This window comes from Hoplias malabaricus, chromosome Y, assembly GCF_029633855.1.
Source record: "Hoplias malabaricus isolate fHopMal1 chromosome Y, fHopMal1.hap1, whole genome shotgun sequence".
NCBI classification, from domain to species: Eukaryota; Metazoa; Chordata; class Actinopteri; order Characiformes; family Erythrinidae; genus Hoplias; species Hoplias malabaricus.
Window position 1 is genome coordinate 54,109,612 of NC_089820.1, and position 16,749 is coordinate 54,126,360.

Here is a 16,749-nt window from a genome sequence, read left to right on the forward strand (position 1 = left end):
TGGTGTGTTCTCTCTGTGTCTGCGTGGGTTTCCTCCGGGTGACTGTCTGTGAGGAGTGTGGTATGTTCTCTGTGTGTCTGCGTTGGTTTTCTCCGGGTGACTGTCTGTGAGGAGTGTGGTGTGTTCTCTCTGTGTCTGCGTGGGTTTTCTCCGGGTGACTGTCTGTGAGGAGTGTGGTGTGTTCTCCCTGTGTCTGCGTGGGTTTCCTCCTGGTGACTGTCTGTGAGGAGTGTGGTGTGTTCTCCCTGTGTCTGCGTGGGTTTCCTCCTGGTGACTGTCTGTGAGGAGTGTGGTGTGTTCTCCCTGTGTCTGTGTGGGTTTCCTCCTGGTGACTGTCTGTGAGGAGTGTGGTGTGTTCTCCCTGTGTCTGTGTGGGTTTCCTCCGGGTGACTGTCTGTGAGGAGTGTGGTGTGTTCTCCCTGTGTCTGTGTGGGTTTCCTCCAAGTGACTGTCTGTGAGGAGTGTGGTGTGTTCTCCCTGTGTCTGCGTGGGTTTCCTCCGGGTGACTGTCTGTGAGGAGTGTGGTGTGTTCTCTGTGTCTGCGTGGGTTTCCTCCGGGTGACTGTCTATGAGGAGTGTGGTGTGTTCTCCCTGTGTCTGCGTGGGTTTCCTCCGGGTGACTGTCTGTGAGGAGTGTGGTATGTTCTCTGTGTGTCTGCGTGGGTTTTCTCCGGATGACTGTCTGTGAGGAGTGTGGTGTGTTCTCTCTGTGTCTGCGTGGGTTTTCTCCGGGTGACTGTCTGTGAGGAGTGTGGTGTGTTCTCTGTGTCTGCGTGGGTTTCCTCCGGGTGACTGTCTATGAGGAGTGTGGTGTGTTCTCCCTGTGTCTGCGTGGGTTTCCTCCGGGTGACTGTCTGTGAGGAGTGTGGTATGTTCTCTGTGTGTCTGCGTGGGTTTTCTCCGGATGACTGTCTGTGAGGAGTGTGGTGTGTTCTCTCTGTGTCTGCGTGGGTTTCCTCCGGGTGACTGTCTGTGAGGAGTGTGGTATGTTCTCTGTGTGTCTGCGTTGGTTTTCTCCGGGTGACTGTCTGTGAGGAGTGTGGTGTGTTCTCTCTGTGTCTGCGTGGGTTTTCTCCGGGTGACTGTCTGTGAGGAGTGTGGTATGTTCTCTGTGTGTCTGCGTGGGTTTTCTCCGGATGACTGTCTGTGAGGAGTGTGGTGTGTTCTCTCTGTGTCTGCGTGGGTTTCCTCCGGGTGACTGTCTGTGAGGAGTGTGGTATGTTCTCTGTGTGTCTGCGTTGGTTTTCTCCGGGTGACTGTCTGTGAGGAGTGTGGTGTGTTCTCTCTGTGTCTGCGTGGGTTTTCTCCGGGTGACTGTCTGTGAGGAGTGTGGTGTGTTCTCCCCGTGTCCGTGTGGGTTTCCTCCGGGTGCTCCGGTTTCCTCCCATAGTCCAAAAACACAGATGGATTGGCGACTCAAAAAAGTGTCCGTATGTGTGAGTGTGTGAGTGAATGTGTGTGTGTTGCCCTGTGAAGGACTGGCGCCCCCTCCAGGGTGTATTCCTTCCTTGCGCCCAATGATTCCAGGTAGGCTCTGGACCGACCACGATCCTCAACTGGATAAGGGTTACAGATAATGAATGAATGAATGAATGTACTATTTAAAGATTTTGTGAAATTCCGCTTTCACTTGTGGCTGAGAAATCCAGGCCCGGCGCTGAGGGTTCTAGTCCACTTTGCTTGCTGCTAATGTCATCGCTGTATAATAACATGTTAGATGGATGGGCCAACAGCTCCAGCCACGCTACCTGATGGAGTTTTAAAGGGCAGACAGATCTGATTGATCCCTCTAGAGAACAGAAGCAACAAGCCTTAAAAGTTCTCATTGCTTCGACGGCTGAATTTTTCATTACGGGGCCGTATTAGCACTGGCTGATGGAGGGCAGAAAATTAATGAGCGAGTGCCACAGCAAACGAGCGGAAAACTCAAAAATAACAGCCCTGCTTTTGTTCAGAAGGCTCTCCATGAATATAAAAGGAAAAATGGAACTGGAGGAACACTGAATCAAGCTAAACACTGTTTCTAAATTTGTGTGTGTGTGTGTTTTGGAGCTACAATAAACAGGCTTTGTTCTATTTTTCCCCTGATATCAAAAGATTTGTCTTTAAATAACTCTCCCGCACCTTTTATTTCCGCGCTTGTGAAATGATCTTAATAGAACTATTCATTCTTTTGGTTGTAAAACCGTCCCGACAAAGAGCCCACACAATGCCACCTTAAACTCATTCATTGATAAACTGGCTTGACTGAGCTGTCAATGCACTCCCTCCACTTGACAGACATGCTTAGAATAATTTTGTCAATCAAGAGCTTATTGTTCAGCCTCGTTCCTATCTCTAGCGGTGGCGATGTTTCGAAGCTCTCTCGGGGCCTTGACGTTGACATCTTTACCACAGGTCGAGGGGTCCACTCGAAACCGAGAGACCTCCAAATTGCGGGAAGAGTCTGAAGGTGATGGATTTCAATTGCACGCTACTGTGATGTCATAAGGCTGCTGCTGCCGTCTTCGTGGACTGAAAAGGTGATAATTGAGAACCGCTAAAATTACTTAATTGGACTCTTTTCCTCGGGTCATTGTGACAGAGACGTTACGGACAGCGTGACATATTGAATCAAATTGAACCCGAGCAAAATGATTACCTTACCAACCAAATATCAGGCAACAATAAGAGTCTGATCTGTAATTTGGCCTTGAGAGACACTATTCAGCCCACATCAAGAAATGGGGGAGATCCTCATTCACATTCTAATGGCTCGGGCGGAGAGGCTACAGTCCGATCAATAGCGCCGCACCACAGCCTTTCCACATATGTATAAAAAGTGGGTGGTTGCCATAGAAACCCCAACTTGCCTTTGACTAAGGGTGAGAGATGATGTGAATAGATACTCTATTGTTGGCTACTGCTGTCCAACCAGTCACATGGTGATATGACATAACGTTCTGAGGAAGATAAATAACCATTACTTTATTAACCCAAGTCTACAAAGGCTTTTTTTTAAAAATGGAGGTTAGCCTTAATTGTTGTTTAAAGCACTTCCCTATTAGAAAACTTAGCACGGACCAGCTAGCAGTTAGCAGCATGACCATGCTAAATTAGCACCACAAACTAGCATACACAAGCTTAAACAAGCACAACATTCATAGTATGATGATTTAATTTGGTGTTTTCTTTAAATTCTGAACATTTTAAAGCGCTAACTACATTGCATTTTAGCTAAAAGCTTAAAATGTATAGTTACAACGTCTCTGTAACTAATTTCAGGACTAATATCTAGCTAATACTTTTGTTTGTGAATGTATATTGCAAGTGCACACTTCCTTTGTTGCTGCAACCTTGCCATTTTTTCCTAAATCATATGTCTCTACGTATGTGCGCATGAATCTAGCCAGCTCTCCAAATAATAACTCATCTGATATTCCACTGAGAGTCTTTTGTCTGTCATCTTTCTTTCAGAATCCTCCTCCCTCATTTTCACTTCATCCCATAACCTCAAGTAAAAGCAGCCTGACCCCCCTCTTGTCTCTGAATAGAGCTCCAACAAGCAGGCATCGGCGACCACCTGACTAATGACCAGCCATCGTGATCCAGCCCAGCCCAGCCCAGCTCGGCCATCTGGACAGGATATACCCCCTCTGGTTCTTTTACCAATCAATCATGCATGTGAAATGACACGCCACCTCATTTCATTCATACAGTAGCAGCTCTCTCCAAATGAATGGGTGAATAAATATATATCGGTTCTCCAGCGGCGGCTCGAGATGCTCCGGGCCATTGTGTCCGGCCATGTCAAAAAAACTGAGCGTCCCGCACTTGAACGATGGGAGACAGACAGGCAAACAAAGGGAGGATGAATGTGTGTGTGTGTCGTGATGTTTACTCTGCAGAGTCAGTGTCTTGTCCCTCTCTTACTCTGCACTTTCACCCCCTCTATGGCCTGCTGCCCTCAGATCAAACATGCAAGCTCCACAGCACTTCCCCAGGCCAAGTGCTTCTCCTAATTAAACCCCAAATAAGCCCATCTGTTGAGTTATTGACCACAGCCTGTGCTACGGTCGGATTAGAAATGTGGTATTTAGATTCGAGTGGGTTTGATGTGAATGTGTGAGGCTCTATATAAAGAAACTTGATTAATAAGCCAATGTCAGTTGGTAGATGTTACTACAGAATGTGACTGAAAGGTAATGAAAGCGTGTAACTTTAAAATTTAGCGTTTTGCTATGCCTTTTATAATTTTATATAATTTTGAGGAGTGTAATAATTCACAGTTATGTAAATGCTTTTAGAACATTCAAAAATTATATTAAATTTGTAGCAAAGTATCCCAATGTTGTTTTCCAAAAACAGAACTGCTATCTAGCAACACAAGCTAACACGCTAGTGAAAGCTAACATGCTAGTCCTTAAACAACTATATAAGTTTCAGCCTGAAAATAAACAATCTGCCATTTTTAAATAAATTCAAGTGAAAAATTATAAATAATTAAAATTACCCCACATTTATATTAGCATCAAAAATGAACTGTATCTGCAAAGGGTTTAAGAAAACGTTCATAAAGGACCTGCCAAAAATCAATACGTGGACGTCCTGATGGACTCTTTACGTTTAACCTCAGTCATGTACCCTCTAGAGGGCAGTTTGCAGAAAAGAGAAGCAATGAAGCAATGGGGGACGGCGTGAGGACAGGGATGGAGAGATGGAGATAGAGTGAACCCTGGTGTGGAGGACAGAATGGAGGAGTTGCTGAGCTCTGCTGTGTTTCTATGATAAAAACCCCCACAGAGACGGCAGCCGGCCCCTGAGAGGAACTCCGTGGTGAAAAGGGGGGATGGGGGGCAGGAGGATTCGAGCGAAGAGCAGCAGACTAAAACACAGACAATACAAACACCAGCAATCAGCAGGAATACTAGAAACTGAGTCTAAACAATAGACACAGAAACAGACGGCAATCCAGAATACTGCACTGTTAAAACAAAGGCTATAAATTTTCCAAACAAAGTCAATCAGCATTGTGAGAAATACAAGATTGCTGTCACTGTTTACGGCTTTGGGAAACACTTTTCTCAATTTTAAAAACTAAGAATATGTCGAGTCAAGTCTGAAATGTAGTTATTATGATGCTAACCTAGCGTTTATAATTTTCTATTACTTACTTATTTCATAAAAGAATGTTTAATACAGTCAATCTAATGATTTAGCTGCATGCTAACACACTAACACACAAGCTAACATGCTAGCCATAGCGTAGTGACTGCATGACACATAAAATAATAGGTTCCAGTACAATACGATGTTATATTTTAGCCTCGCTAATTGTTAGCATTATCAGCCTCATATGTCCAAAGCAATAAAATAAAAAGCACACCCAACAAAAGACAATTTAAAATCTGGCCTAACTTCCCTTTCAGCAATGAAGATAATTATAGCGTTGACATGTCGGGTGGCTGTCCCACCTGTTCGGCCCTAAAGGCACTGACTTTATCTCGGGCTCTCACTCAGCTTCTGGGCTACAGCGGTCAAAGCCAATAATCAGTGGGCGTTCTCTTTTGTTTCCATCCCTAGAGCTTTGGTAAATATCTCATATATTGTCATCACCTGCTGGTGATGATGAGATTTGATCAGCTTTGTAATCACTATCAGACAAAGCGACTGGCTCCGTCAGGGTTTGAGGCTATTTCATCCCAAAGGGTAAAGCCAAAAACCAAGTTTCAGACTCAGGAGATCCTTTTAAATAAATAAAGATCGCAAATTCTACGTGAATTCAGCTGCACGGCGTGTTAATAGAGGTCTGAACGTAAGCTGCTCCACTCCTGCAAATGAGGGTGGGTGAAGGGGGTTTAAAAGACGGGCTGTTGCCGTCTGCCTGTGATCTCCAAGATAGAAAGCATGGCCATTGTGAGAGGAGCCTTGTGGGAAGGGGGTGCAACCATGACAACAAGCCACTGTTACCCAGCACTCTACAAATGAGAGCCAATTGAATACTGGGATGTGTCTGGGAAAAAAAAAAAAAAGAGACTTCAACCCCCTCAGATGGAAACACACAGACAAATTGTTCAGAAAGTCATCCCAGCAAGACAGTCGGCCGCTGACACTTCAGACAGGCTTTCAGTCTCAGAAACAAGCTCCTCTTTGTGGGTCTTAAGAGGGCGTCCTCCAACACCATTTTCCCAAATTTCCAAAAAATATATAAACATGAAATATCAGAAAAAAGAAGAATGCTCTGCAAAGAAGGACAGCTATTGTTTCAATACAAATATAAATACATTGTGAAAATGGGTCCATCTCATTCACATCCATAAGGCCTGGGAGAAAAGACTGGATTTGCATGGAGGCAGTCCTCACTGACCGAGGCTGAGGCTGAGCACTGCAGCAAGGCCCGGCCTGTTGATGGACCTCTGCTGGAGATTGTTTGCAGGTGCTGTGCATCAGCGGCTTTCCACCACCATGCGTCCTTGGCCCTGGAGTGGACTATACGTGGCTTGATTATCTCTCATGACTCCATGCCTGCGAGTGTTGTGGAAGTCTGTGGTTTAAGCTTTGAGCCGCATGGAGCCCGGCCTACAAGCCTCTGGCCCTGACCCAGCGCTTGGGCTCTGTCTGTCGGCCTGACAGCTGCGTGGCTCAGGTACTTCCCTGCTTCATTAGAGAGCCACCCTGGGGATGTATTCACTGAGTGAGTGAGCAGAGAGGATGGAAGTCAAGGAGCGAGAATTCAGTAGAAGGAGAAACCATAGCACAAAGCTACCTCTGCTATCGCTACGGCAACACAGCTTTAAGCCATAGTTCAGTCTAATATTAAACATACAATGAAATGTCCTCCTTAATTAAATTACAGTTAACATACAACTGGCTTCTTTAGTTCTGCACTGAAGCAATGAGGCTAACGAAGCTTAGCAATAGAAACGTATAGCTAACCGTTAGCATTGTGTATGCCTGCAAATGCTTAAAGCAACACTAAGGAGTATTTTTTATCTTAAAATAGCATATTCAAAATCATGGTGATGCTTCACTGATCTGTAATAAGGAAAATAGAGCTTATGTCTTTGTTACTCGGGGCTCAGCACTGCAGAAACTGCACTGTGTAACTTCTGGGGGAGGGTAGCCCAAAGTCCTAATAGAGTATAATTGGCCTTGCTCTCTCTGAGTGGGTTGTAAAGCCCCCATCATCACACAGCATGCTGCCAGAGGGCATGAATTTCTGTGGGCTGATGTGACAGATCTGGGCATTTTACATGCCATATATCCGGCTCTCTATAAATATATGCATGAATACAGATAGTGTTCATTTCCGCGTACTCGTAATCGCAAACGAGGCTCCGATACCAACACCCGATGCCTTGTGCCTAGCGCACGTTGCTGCGCTAATGAGCAAACAACTCAAAATATCTGCGATCTGGAATTATTTCACAATCTGTGATGGCAACCCAAGCAAAGAGGACTGCGGGGAGAACCCAAGAGCAGTGAGTATGTCTTGACTGTCCTCCAACAAGGTGGATTTTTCTCCCGGGAAATGTGAGAGCACTGTTTGTTAGTTATTCATCAAACAAAATTATATTCTCCGCTCGTAAATTTGATGCTCGGATCTGATGCCATAGATCAGGGTGCTGTTGTTTACTGTGGTGTAATGTGGGGAAATTCTAAATAAAAGATGGAGTTCCAGAATTGAACTGGATAAATAAAGTTTATTATTAAACTTTATTTATCCAAAAGAAATTAAAACAATAAAGTTTTATTTAATAATCACACTATCGTAAGTATCGGTATCGGCACGTACAAAAATACTGTTTAATCTGACGTTGTAAACACAGGGTCTCTACTACTGAGTTCAGATTACATTTTATTTGTGCAGAAATATGTATTAAATATCATCACTATCCCCCATTCTTACCCTTCCCCTTCTCTCTCTCTCTTTCTCCCACTCTCTCTCACACACACCCAGCTCCTGTTTCGTCTTCTACCTCACTCATGTTTGGGCCACGCTTTATTTTCTCTATTAAAGCTTCTGTGCTCTCCCTGAAGTTGTACTCAGCAGATTAAGACGGAGAGGGAGAGAGAGAGAGAGAGAGAGAGAGAGAGAGACTTTGCTGAGTAAAACTTTCAGGGTCAGAGTTAACATTAAACACAATGAAGTTCGGACTTTAATTGAGAAAAAACTGCAGCGTGCAGCTCACAGACAGTAAAACACCTCAATATTTCAGCTTCAACAACTTTAGAAGAGATACATGTTTAGATTAAACCAGGCATGTGTCAAACTTCTCACAGCAGCTTTTTGTGTGTGTGTGAGCGCAGAGAGAGAGAGAGAGAGAGAGAGAGATAGGAAGAAAAAGAGAGAGAGATATAGAGAGGAAGAAAGAAAGAGATATATATATATATAGAGAGAGAGAGGTAGAAAGAAAGAAAGAAAGAAAGAGAGAGGGGGGGAGAAAGAGAGGTAGAAAAAGAGAGATAGAAAGAGAGGGAGAAAGAAAGAGTGAGAGAGAAAAAGAGAAAGAGAGAGTGAGAGAGAGAGAGAGAAAGAGAGCAAGAGAGAGGGGGGAGAAAGAGAGTGAGAGAGAGTAAGAGAGGGAGAAAGAAAGAGAGAGGAGAGAAAGAGGGGGGAGAGAGAGTGAGAGAGAGAGAGAAAGAAAGAGAGAGAGAGAGAGAGAGAGAAAGAAAGATAGAGAAAGAGAGAGAGAAAAAGAAAGAGAGAGAGAGAAAGAAAGAGAGAAAGAGAGAGAGAGAGAAAGAGAGAGAGAGAGAAAGAAAGAGAGAGAGAAAGAGAGAGAGAGAGCGATGACTCAAATACGCACTTTAACTCACAGCTATAAGCTACTGTTACTTATTACATTAGCCTCATATCTCCAGTGCAAAACTACAGATGCAGACTAAAGGAACCAATCATATCTCTTCTGATCGAGTACACTGGCCACATGGGAAAACAGTGTAAATTTGAGGTCTGTTCAAACCACTGCTTTAACACTGTTATTGCTGCCTGTGTTTGAACAGGCCATGTAGATGGGTCCAATCTGTCTCACAGCGTGAGCTCCACTAATCTTCACCTCTGCCTGCTTTCTGCGGCCTGTGGCGATAAAATGTGTGGCTAAAATACAGTGTGCGGCGCAATGAAATAAAGAGGAGAAAACACAGGCTAGCACATTTGATTTGATTCGGGGGGAGGGGGGTAAATTAAACAGGAGCGTCCCTTTTTAGGCTTCCCACGGGGGTCCTGCTTTAGCACGGAGAACTCTCCCTCAAACTGCACCCCCTCCCCCCCACCCCATCCATCTCCTCCCCTCCCCCATCAGCTGCTTTCACTGTATGAGACTCCCTCTCTCTCTCTCTCTCTCTCTCTCTCTCTCTCTCTCTCTTTCTCTCGACATATGGGCAATCCTCTGCGGCGGCGACAGAGACGAGTTCCATTTATTGTGCAGCATTCTCTCAGCAGCTATGCCAACGGCAGCAAGACAGCGCTGAAATCCAAGCTACTAACCAGTCAAAGAGGCAGGCCCAGCCTCCGGCTACGAGCCACAGCGAGATTCATTTAGAGACGAGGGGACGGCGTTTCAATCAGAGCCAAACTACTGTATCCACATGGGATGGGGTCTACCTTTTGTTGAGCAGTTAGCATTCATACAGTTTAATAGCATGTCTGTCATATTGTTACATACAACATGTGGAGGTCTTGGGGGAAATCTTAAAGGATGTTTAATCATTCAACATGCACCTGCATTGAGTTTTGGGTGAATAGCCCAACAAAAGACTCAAGGTCCACTTAAACGTACGTGCTGGAGAGAGTACGACACTGGGGTAAAATTCATTCCACGACAAGGGGTCAGCGTTCCAATCAAATTACTGCTTCCACACAGGGTCTGTCGTCTGTTGAGCGGTTAGCACGTACAACACGGGAGGGGTTTTAGTGCTGTACTGTTGATGTAAGTGGGACAAAGCTTAATATACTTTCTTAAACGCTAAGCACCAGCTGTATGAAAGTGTCAAACAAATAAATACAGTGGAGTTTGAGTTCCTAACTTGTGTTTATTGATAGTCAGAAAACATGTTATTTCTTACTAATTGAAGGAATAAGGTTTAAAAGACCATTGGTCCCCCCCCCAACGGTGTTGGGAAACTCTAATAGGCGTCTTGCCTGTGACGTAGATGGTGGACAACAACTCTAGAAGCTGCACTTAATTTAATGCAAAATGACGAAAAGGTGTGTTGTTTTTGGCTGCAATCATTCAATGTACAGTGGGACATCTGTGAACAAATGGCCCAAAGATCCCAAAATATCCAGAAAACGGACTAAATTTGTCCACTTTAAACGGGCACTTTGGAAAGGACCATCCGCTCACTCCGTTATCTGTAGCTCATTTCACTGGCGCTTTTCCAACAATATGGGCATGTAAGGACACCAACGAAAGGTGTTCAAGAGCCTCTGTAACATGGAGGTAAACAGGGTAAGGACACTCACTTCGCCTGTTTTAGTTGGTGTTAGTTAACGTTAGCTTGACTCGCTAAACTCGGTGCTCAGATTATACTCGGCTACGTAGCTGCATTACGGAGGTTTATAGTGTCGGATGAATTCGAGTTCGACTTCGATCACATTTACAAGAATAACGGTACCTCTACATTTGAGTTTAGCTTATTGCTAGGCTATTGTCATGAATAATGTTGGTTATTTAGCTAGATACTGTCATAACAGTCAGTCATAACGGTGTTTTACTGCGGCGTTGTTCAGCTGTTGTCCACCAGTGACGTCACGGTTGGTTCAAGAATTTCCGTAGCGAGCTCGGGTTTTTCCGTCAATTTAATAAAATTGTCAGTTTTAAAGCAAATTAAGCAGCTATTTTCATTTTAATTCATACTTATATCTGTCAGTAACTAAAATAATGTGAAATATTCATGGAGGTCCATTAAGTGGTGCTCACCCTTTAACTGTAAAGAGATTCAAGTCTCTGTTACTGTACAATTCACCATTTAATTGCGGACACTAAAAGACATCCCATGAAATAATGAACATGAAAACAATGTTATGATTCAAAAATGTTCCTTCAAAATCAATGTTCTCATTGTGTAAATGAATACCAACAAAGAACGGGTAACAGACAACTTGTCAAATGTCAAAGTTCACCAAAATAAAGGCTACAACACAATATTCCTACTTTAGCTTGTAGCGTAGGAGTCTATGGTGCCCTCGCGACAGCAGTTTGACTCCGGTTTGAGGATTATACACAGACACTGGCCTGAACCTTCACGTATGAAGCCTAAATCCTCGCTGCATTCAACCCCGAACCACACAGGCCAAGCCAGGCCACTCAACTTTGACCGCACTCAATCAACAGTAGTCAAGAAGAGGCCAGCGGCCATGCCAAGCTTCATATCACACTGAGCACCAAATGAATTGGAGCAAGCAGATCAATAGTGACAGTACATAGTCATGTACATACACAGCACACAGCCAGACACTGAACATACTCATTCAGATTACTGTGCGGATATAAACCTAAACAGTCTTTGATTATAGGGTCCAACCGTAAATAATCTTTCATTACAGGATATAGGCTAACACCAAAATAGCATTAGCCTCTTTCCCATATAGTTCCCTATTGGGTAGGGAAGCCATTACTTCATTACTTCATAACCTATATAGCACAGCATGCAGGGAATAATAAGCCATTTGAGATTCAACCTTAGTCATGATTCATGTGCACCGCTTCACCAGAGCAAAGCTGTATACAATCCCTTCGCTACCAAGAACCAGAGGCTTCCCCACTGTCACTTCAATACCAGACCCATATCTGACCCCACCATCACAAATCCATAAACCAAAGGTCAGCAGGTCAACCACCACCAAATACTGACTATTGTTAAGAAGCAGAGCCCTTAATATTACCTTGGAAATGCTCTTAATTGGAAAGAAAATGCTAATTTTTCATCCCACATTTTAGAAATAAAATTTTAATTTGATGTTAAAAGTTTTGGAATGTGCCATTCACCCCTCAGTTCACTCCATCCATATGGAATACAAGTTGGAGGATCATCCCACCTTGGATTCATTGAGTCTGTGACATCATTAAAGCAGAAGCAGCTCACGGCCATTCATGTCAAAGTTTCAAGGAGTGTTTAGCCTGGATTTCTTTTTGAACAAAGGCAGCCAATCAGAAGAGTCGCATGTATGTGATACATACGTCAGTTTTAAAGCTGACGCAGCAGTAACAGCTTCTTTCTAAATGACAAAAAAGAGCTGATAAGTGTTATGACTTCCAGAAATCTCAGAAGTTAGGATTTCAACACTATTCAGATTTCATTGGCCGCCAGGGGGCGCTGATTTATCGAAACTCTTTGCTAAGAAGAGTCCCTTGCACATATCAACCTGCTACAGCACCAAAATAAAAAAGCATCACCCACACTTCTGTAACACACAGCGGCACATTTCGGGTTTTGCCCGCTGTGAACGCTCTCACCGCTGAGACACCGCTGCGACTGTCCGAGCAAATCAGGATTAACAGACTTAGACTGAACCACGGTGACAGTTCACAGGGAGCCAACTTCGATTTCCCAAAGAAAGAGGCAACAAACCTCCATCTCTTATTCAGCAGCACTGCGCAATCGAACGCGCCGTCAGCCCTCCGGGGCAGAGCGCACGAAAGTGGACAGGGGGGCATTTCTCTCAAACGTGCCCCCAACTGCACAGTCGTCCTGCCTCCCTGCCACATAACTGCAAATGCATGCACAGTTGAGAACTGAGATAAGCATCAGCGTGCCCCGTTAGAAGGTGGCGGACAAAGCGCTCAAGGTCCCGACAACACACACATCCATCCAAAACGGTGAGAGGACAAACCTGTCTGTCCCTTGCCAAGCGTCTTTTCCAGGCGATAGGGTCCCACGTAATTGGCGTGCTGGGCGCTGTTGTCTTTACCCGACGAAGACATTGCGTTATTTCGTTTGCTTCTGCCTTGTCTTCAGTCTTGAGCTGCTGTAAATTCAGTCTTTTCTGGATTTCTTTTTCTTTCTTTTTTTTTTTTTTGTGGGGATAGCCTCTCTCTCTATTTCTGCAGTTGCTCTCCCCCGCCCAGCTTCTGCTCCTCCAGTCACTGCCTTCTCACCACGGTCTCACTCTCTCTCTTCTTGCCTGGTTCTCTCTCTCTCTCTCTCTCTCTCTCTCTCTCACTCACTCCGTGTAGGGGCGCTGTAGAGCGTAGCCGCACATCAGGTGTTATTTATATCTCTGCGCTCTCACCCCACCTGTATTCCGACAGGTCCCGCCCACTCTGTGTTCCGATTGGTTATCTGTCCATATTCCCATGCAGATAGTGTTAGCTGATAGGCTTGTTGCTTTTACGAGTTACTGGCCAATCGTAGCGCAGGAAAGGCGGGACCTGTCTGAAAACAAACAGCGGCGTTTGTTGATCGACGCGGGGCTTGACCAATAAGCGAGCTTCGTCTCTTCGCCTCAGCTGAAGGGAGTTTTTCCAGAAGCTCAGAAGAAAGAGTTTGATGTGTTTCGGAGTCAGAAACTGTCTTTTTTTGTCACTGTTTGTCACAGTAGGAGTTTCTTACAAGAGAACACAGATTAACCGTTTAAAACGGCTTGGGTGACAATAGTCTACTGTTAAAATCATCCATACACTGACCAATTTTCACATACTCTTCTTTATCTGTCATGGCTACTTAGCATAGTTGTGATGCTAAGTGCTACTTAGCATAATACTTAGCATAATTATGATGGAGGTATTCAGGATTCCTTATTGACAATATTGATTGTACACTCATAAAAAATGTCAGATATTTTATCACAATACAAAATGTGTCCATCCAGAAACCTTACTGATACTTTTTTTATTAGATTTTTCTTATTTACATAATTAAATGAAGCAAAACCATTTCTTTCAGCGCATTACCCATAATTCAGTAGACCCGAATTTTTAGAAATCTAGTATTGGCTTTGAGGCCTGACACATGGTCACTCTGTGAGAGTCGGATGCCGCTGAGGGTTGGCTGGCCTCGTTTCAAACCTGGATCCCCGAGCAGCTTACTTCAGAGCAGCTCTGACACTTTGAAGTCTCTTGAAACATCTGCCCAGGTTGTAGCTTATCATCACAGCCGCTCGCCCACCCTCTGCCCCTTCCCTCTTTCAACCCTACACTGAAGAGAATGTCATTGACTCTGACTGATATTGTTCCTAACCAAATCCACAATGGCTTATCATAGTGTCTAACAGACTGGTTTGTTCATAAGGTTAAGAAAGATATCAGGAGACTGTGCTCTTAAAGTGTGTCTGTTTGACAGTTTTGTGTTGTTTTTAAGTTCTAACTACAGTACCCGACATGGGTCTTGCGACCTCTGGGAAGCACCAGCAGTGACACAGATGTCCTGAGTTCTGCAATATTTGGCTTTATAGCATTAACAATAGCCTTCTCCTTTTGCATTCATCCTTTTCATTTTATTGTTACTGTACTTTTAGGAGAGATTGTTTTGATTTGATGTCCTGTGTTATGCCATATCCAGACAGCAATCTGGGCTCAGACACTTTGTAGAACTTCAGTGTCAGTTGGGGCTAATCGTTAAGGAGTCTATACAGTCTATATTCTTCCGTCATATGGGCAACTTTAAGAATTTTCCCTTAAATTTTTAAAGGCTTTTGGGCATCTCTTTGGATATTGCCTGGTGGACAGATAACCCTATTACGTAAATGGATATTAACTGCTTGGCACCCCTTTGCCAGTAGAGAAGCCCAAAGTGTCCATCTGAGAGCACTATGATGTGATTAAATTGCAGGGCAAAATGGAACGGTAATTTTCAACAAAGCTGAGTGGTAGATGCATCTGACTCACCCTACACACACACACACACACACACACACACACACACTAAAGCTTCATAAAAGGGGGACACATCATTAGTATATGTAGCTTGACCCCACGGTCACATAACAACAGGGAATTTACAAGCCGAATTCTCCATTAATTAATTGCATCCCCATCCCCCATGGCATTTCCTCTATTGTTTCAGCTCTGAAAGCTGTGAGTCCACAGTGGAATCAATCACGACTCTCTTCTCATTCAACAGTGTGTCACACAACAGTCATTCTGTTCACGGTGAAGGACTGTCATCACCGCTCTGCCACTGTCAGACAGCCCCACGTTAAAAAAACAGCATTGTTTCTGTCTTTAGAAAGGAATGAAAGTATGAAAATATTTTCTTAGAGCATTCATTAAATTAATATTTACTTAATTAACATTCATTTGATGAGAAGAGGAACAGATGAGACAGAAAAAGGGATAAGAGAGAGATAGAGACATGTAGAAAAACAGGCACAGGGAGAGAAAGAAAGAAAGAATCTGAAGCAAGAAAGAAAACCAATTTGGAGAGAAAAGAGAGCAAGAAAGATTTAAAAAAGAGGAGAGGGTGATGTAAAGAATGGGAGAAAGGGGAGAGATAGAGTAAGAATGGAGACTAAGAAGGAAAAGAAAGACAAGTGTGTGTGAGAGAGAGAAAGCGACAGAGAGAAAGAGAGAGAGAAAGAAAGAGAAAGAGAAAGGTGTGTGCCCTGTTTTACATGCTGGCTGTTCACTGCTTTAATGTTGGGACTAACTCAAACAGACTAAAGGACGGAGAACAGATGCATGCGCTGTAACACATTAGCTGTGAATACTGAGCGCTCAAGTCCCTCCACTAAATCAGACACTTACAACAAATCAAAACATGATGAAGTGGATTTAAATGGTGCATCAGCAGAAATGCTCAGAAAGAAATCTAAACTGAAGGCGGTAAATTCACACACAACCCCGGTGCAGGCAGAAGAAGAAGACATGGAACATACGGATGGAATTTGGATCACACTTTTGTAACAAAACCTCATAGCATCAATCTACTGACCGAAGCTACTTTTGAGTGTTAGCAGACCACATAGGTGGACAGGATTTGTGCGGACCTCGCTGGCAGTAGATGTGAGTGTTCAGTGTCCACTGGGTTCATGAATGTAAATAAGTGTCCACTTAGTGGAGCATGACTGTTTTGCCTCCACTGTCACGTCTGGTTGGACCTAGCTGACCTCCGCTACGCCTTTCCAGCTCCTGCCTCCAGCGCAGCCAATTTACACAGCCATTAGAGGAGAAGGCAAGAGAGAGAGCATGACTTCTGTGGAGGTTGTGAAATACATGCTAACACATATTGATAAGGGTGGCGTGGCAAACACACATAGATCATTAGAGCACAGTGCGTTATTGCCTGCTGCTGACCGCTAAACCATCGTTGGGAAAGGGGAGGAGTCTGATTCCGTGCCCTCACAGCACCTGATACCTGAAAGCATGGAACATACGATTCAAGTTCAAGTTTGGAGCAGGATGACCGTGCTTATCGGCAAAGTGATAAATCACAGCACACAAGAGCAGTAGAGACAGCAGCAAGATGCATCAGGTTCTCAGAGTGCCTCTTCAAGTCATTACAAGGAGCATTTGTGTCTGCATCAGCCAAGGTGTGTGTACTTTGATGAGTCCAACAGCCGTACAAACGATATTAATAAATGAATAGATAAAGCGATGAAAACAGCCCCCAGTGAAACTGAAAAACTGTTTATAATTCAGGCAGAGGTTTAATCTTCTGGGAGACTCGAACACCAAATTACTTTTCCAGACTCATGAGAGATCCTATTAGATATAAAATATGACTAGATTGTTTGAAATGACAAATAAAGAACAAAATCATTGAAATTGAAATTTGTGGCTGTTATATATTTAGAAGCAGGACTAAATCCAGCAGCTGAAACACGCT

General features: G+C 44.0%; 1 protein-coding gene across 2 annotated transcripts in view; it reads right to left on the reverse strand.

The window, feature by feature from the left end:
• The window catches only part of LOC136678070 (serine/threonine-protein kinase BRSK2-like), a 180,370-nt gene extending 167,330 nt beyond the window's left edge, over positions 1-13,040 (reverse strand). For both annotated transcript variants that reach the window (XM_066655889.1, XM_066655888.1), the window contains exon 1: positions 12,818-13,040. In XM_066655889.1, the coding sequence (XP_066511986.1) occupies positions 12,818-12,908 (91 nt within the window). In that variant the 5' untranslated portion in view covers positions 12,909-13,040. The remainder of the gene's footprint in view (positions 1-12,817) is intronic.
• Positions 13,041-16,749: the final 3,709 nt, after the last annotated feature.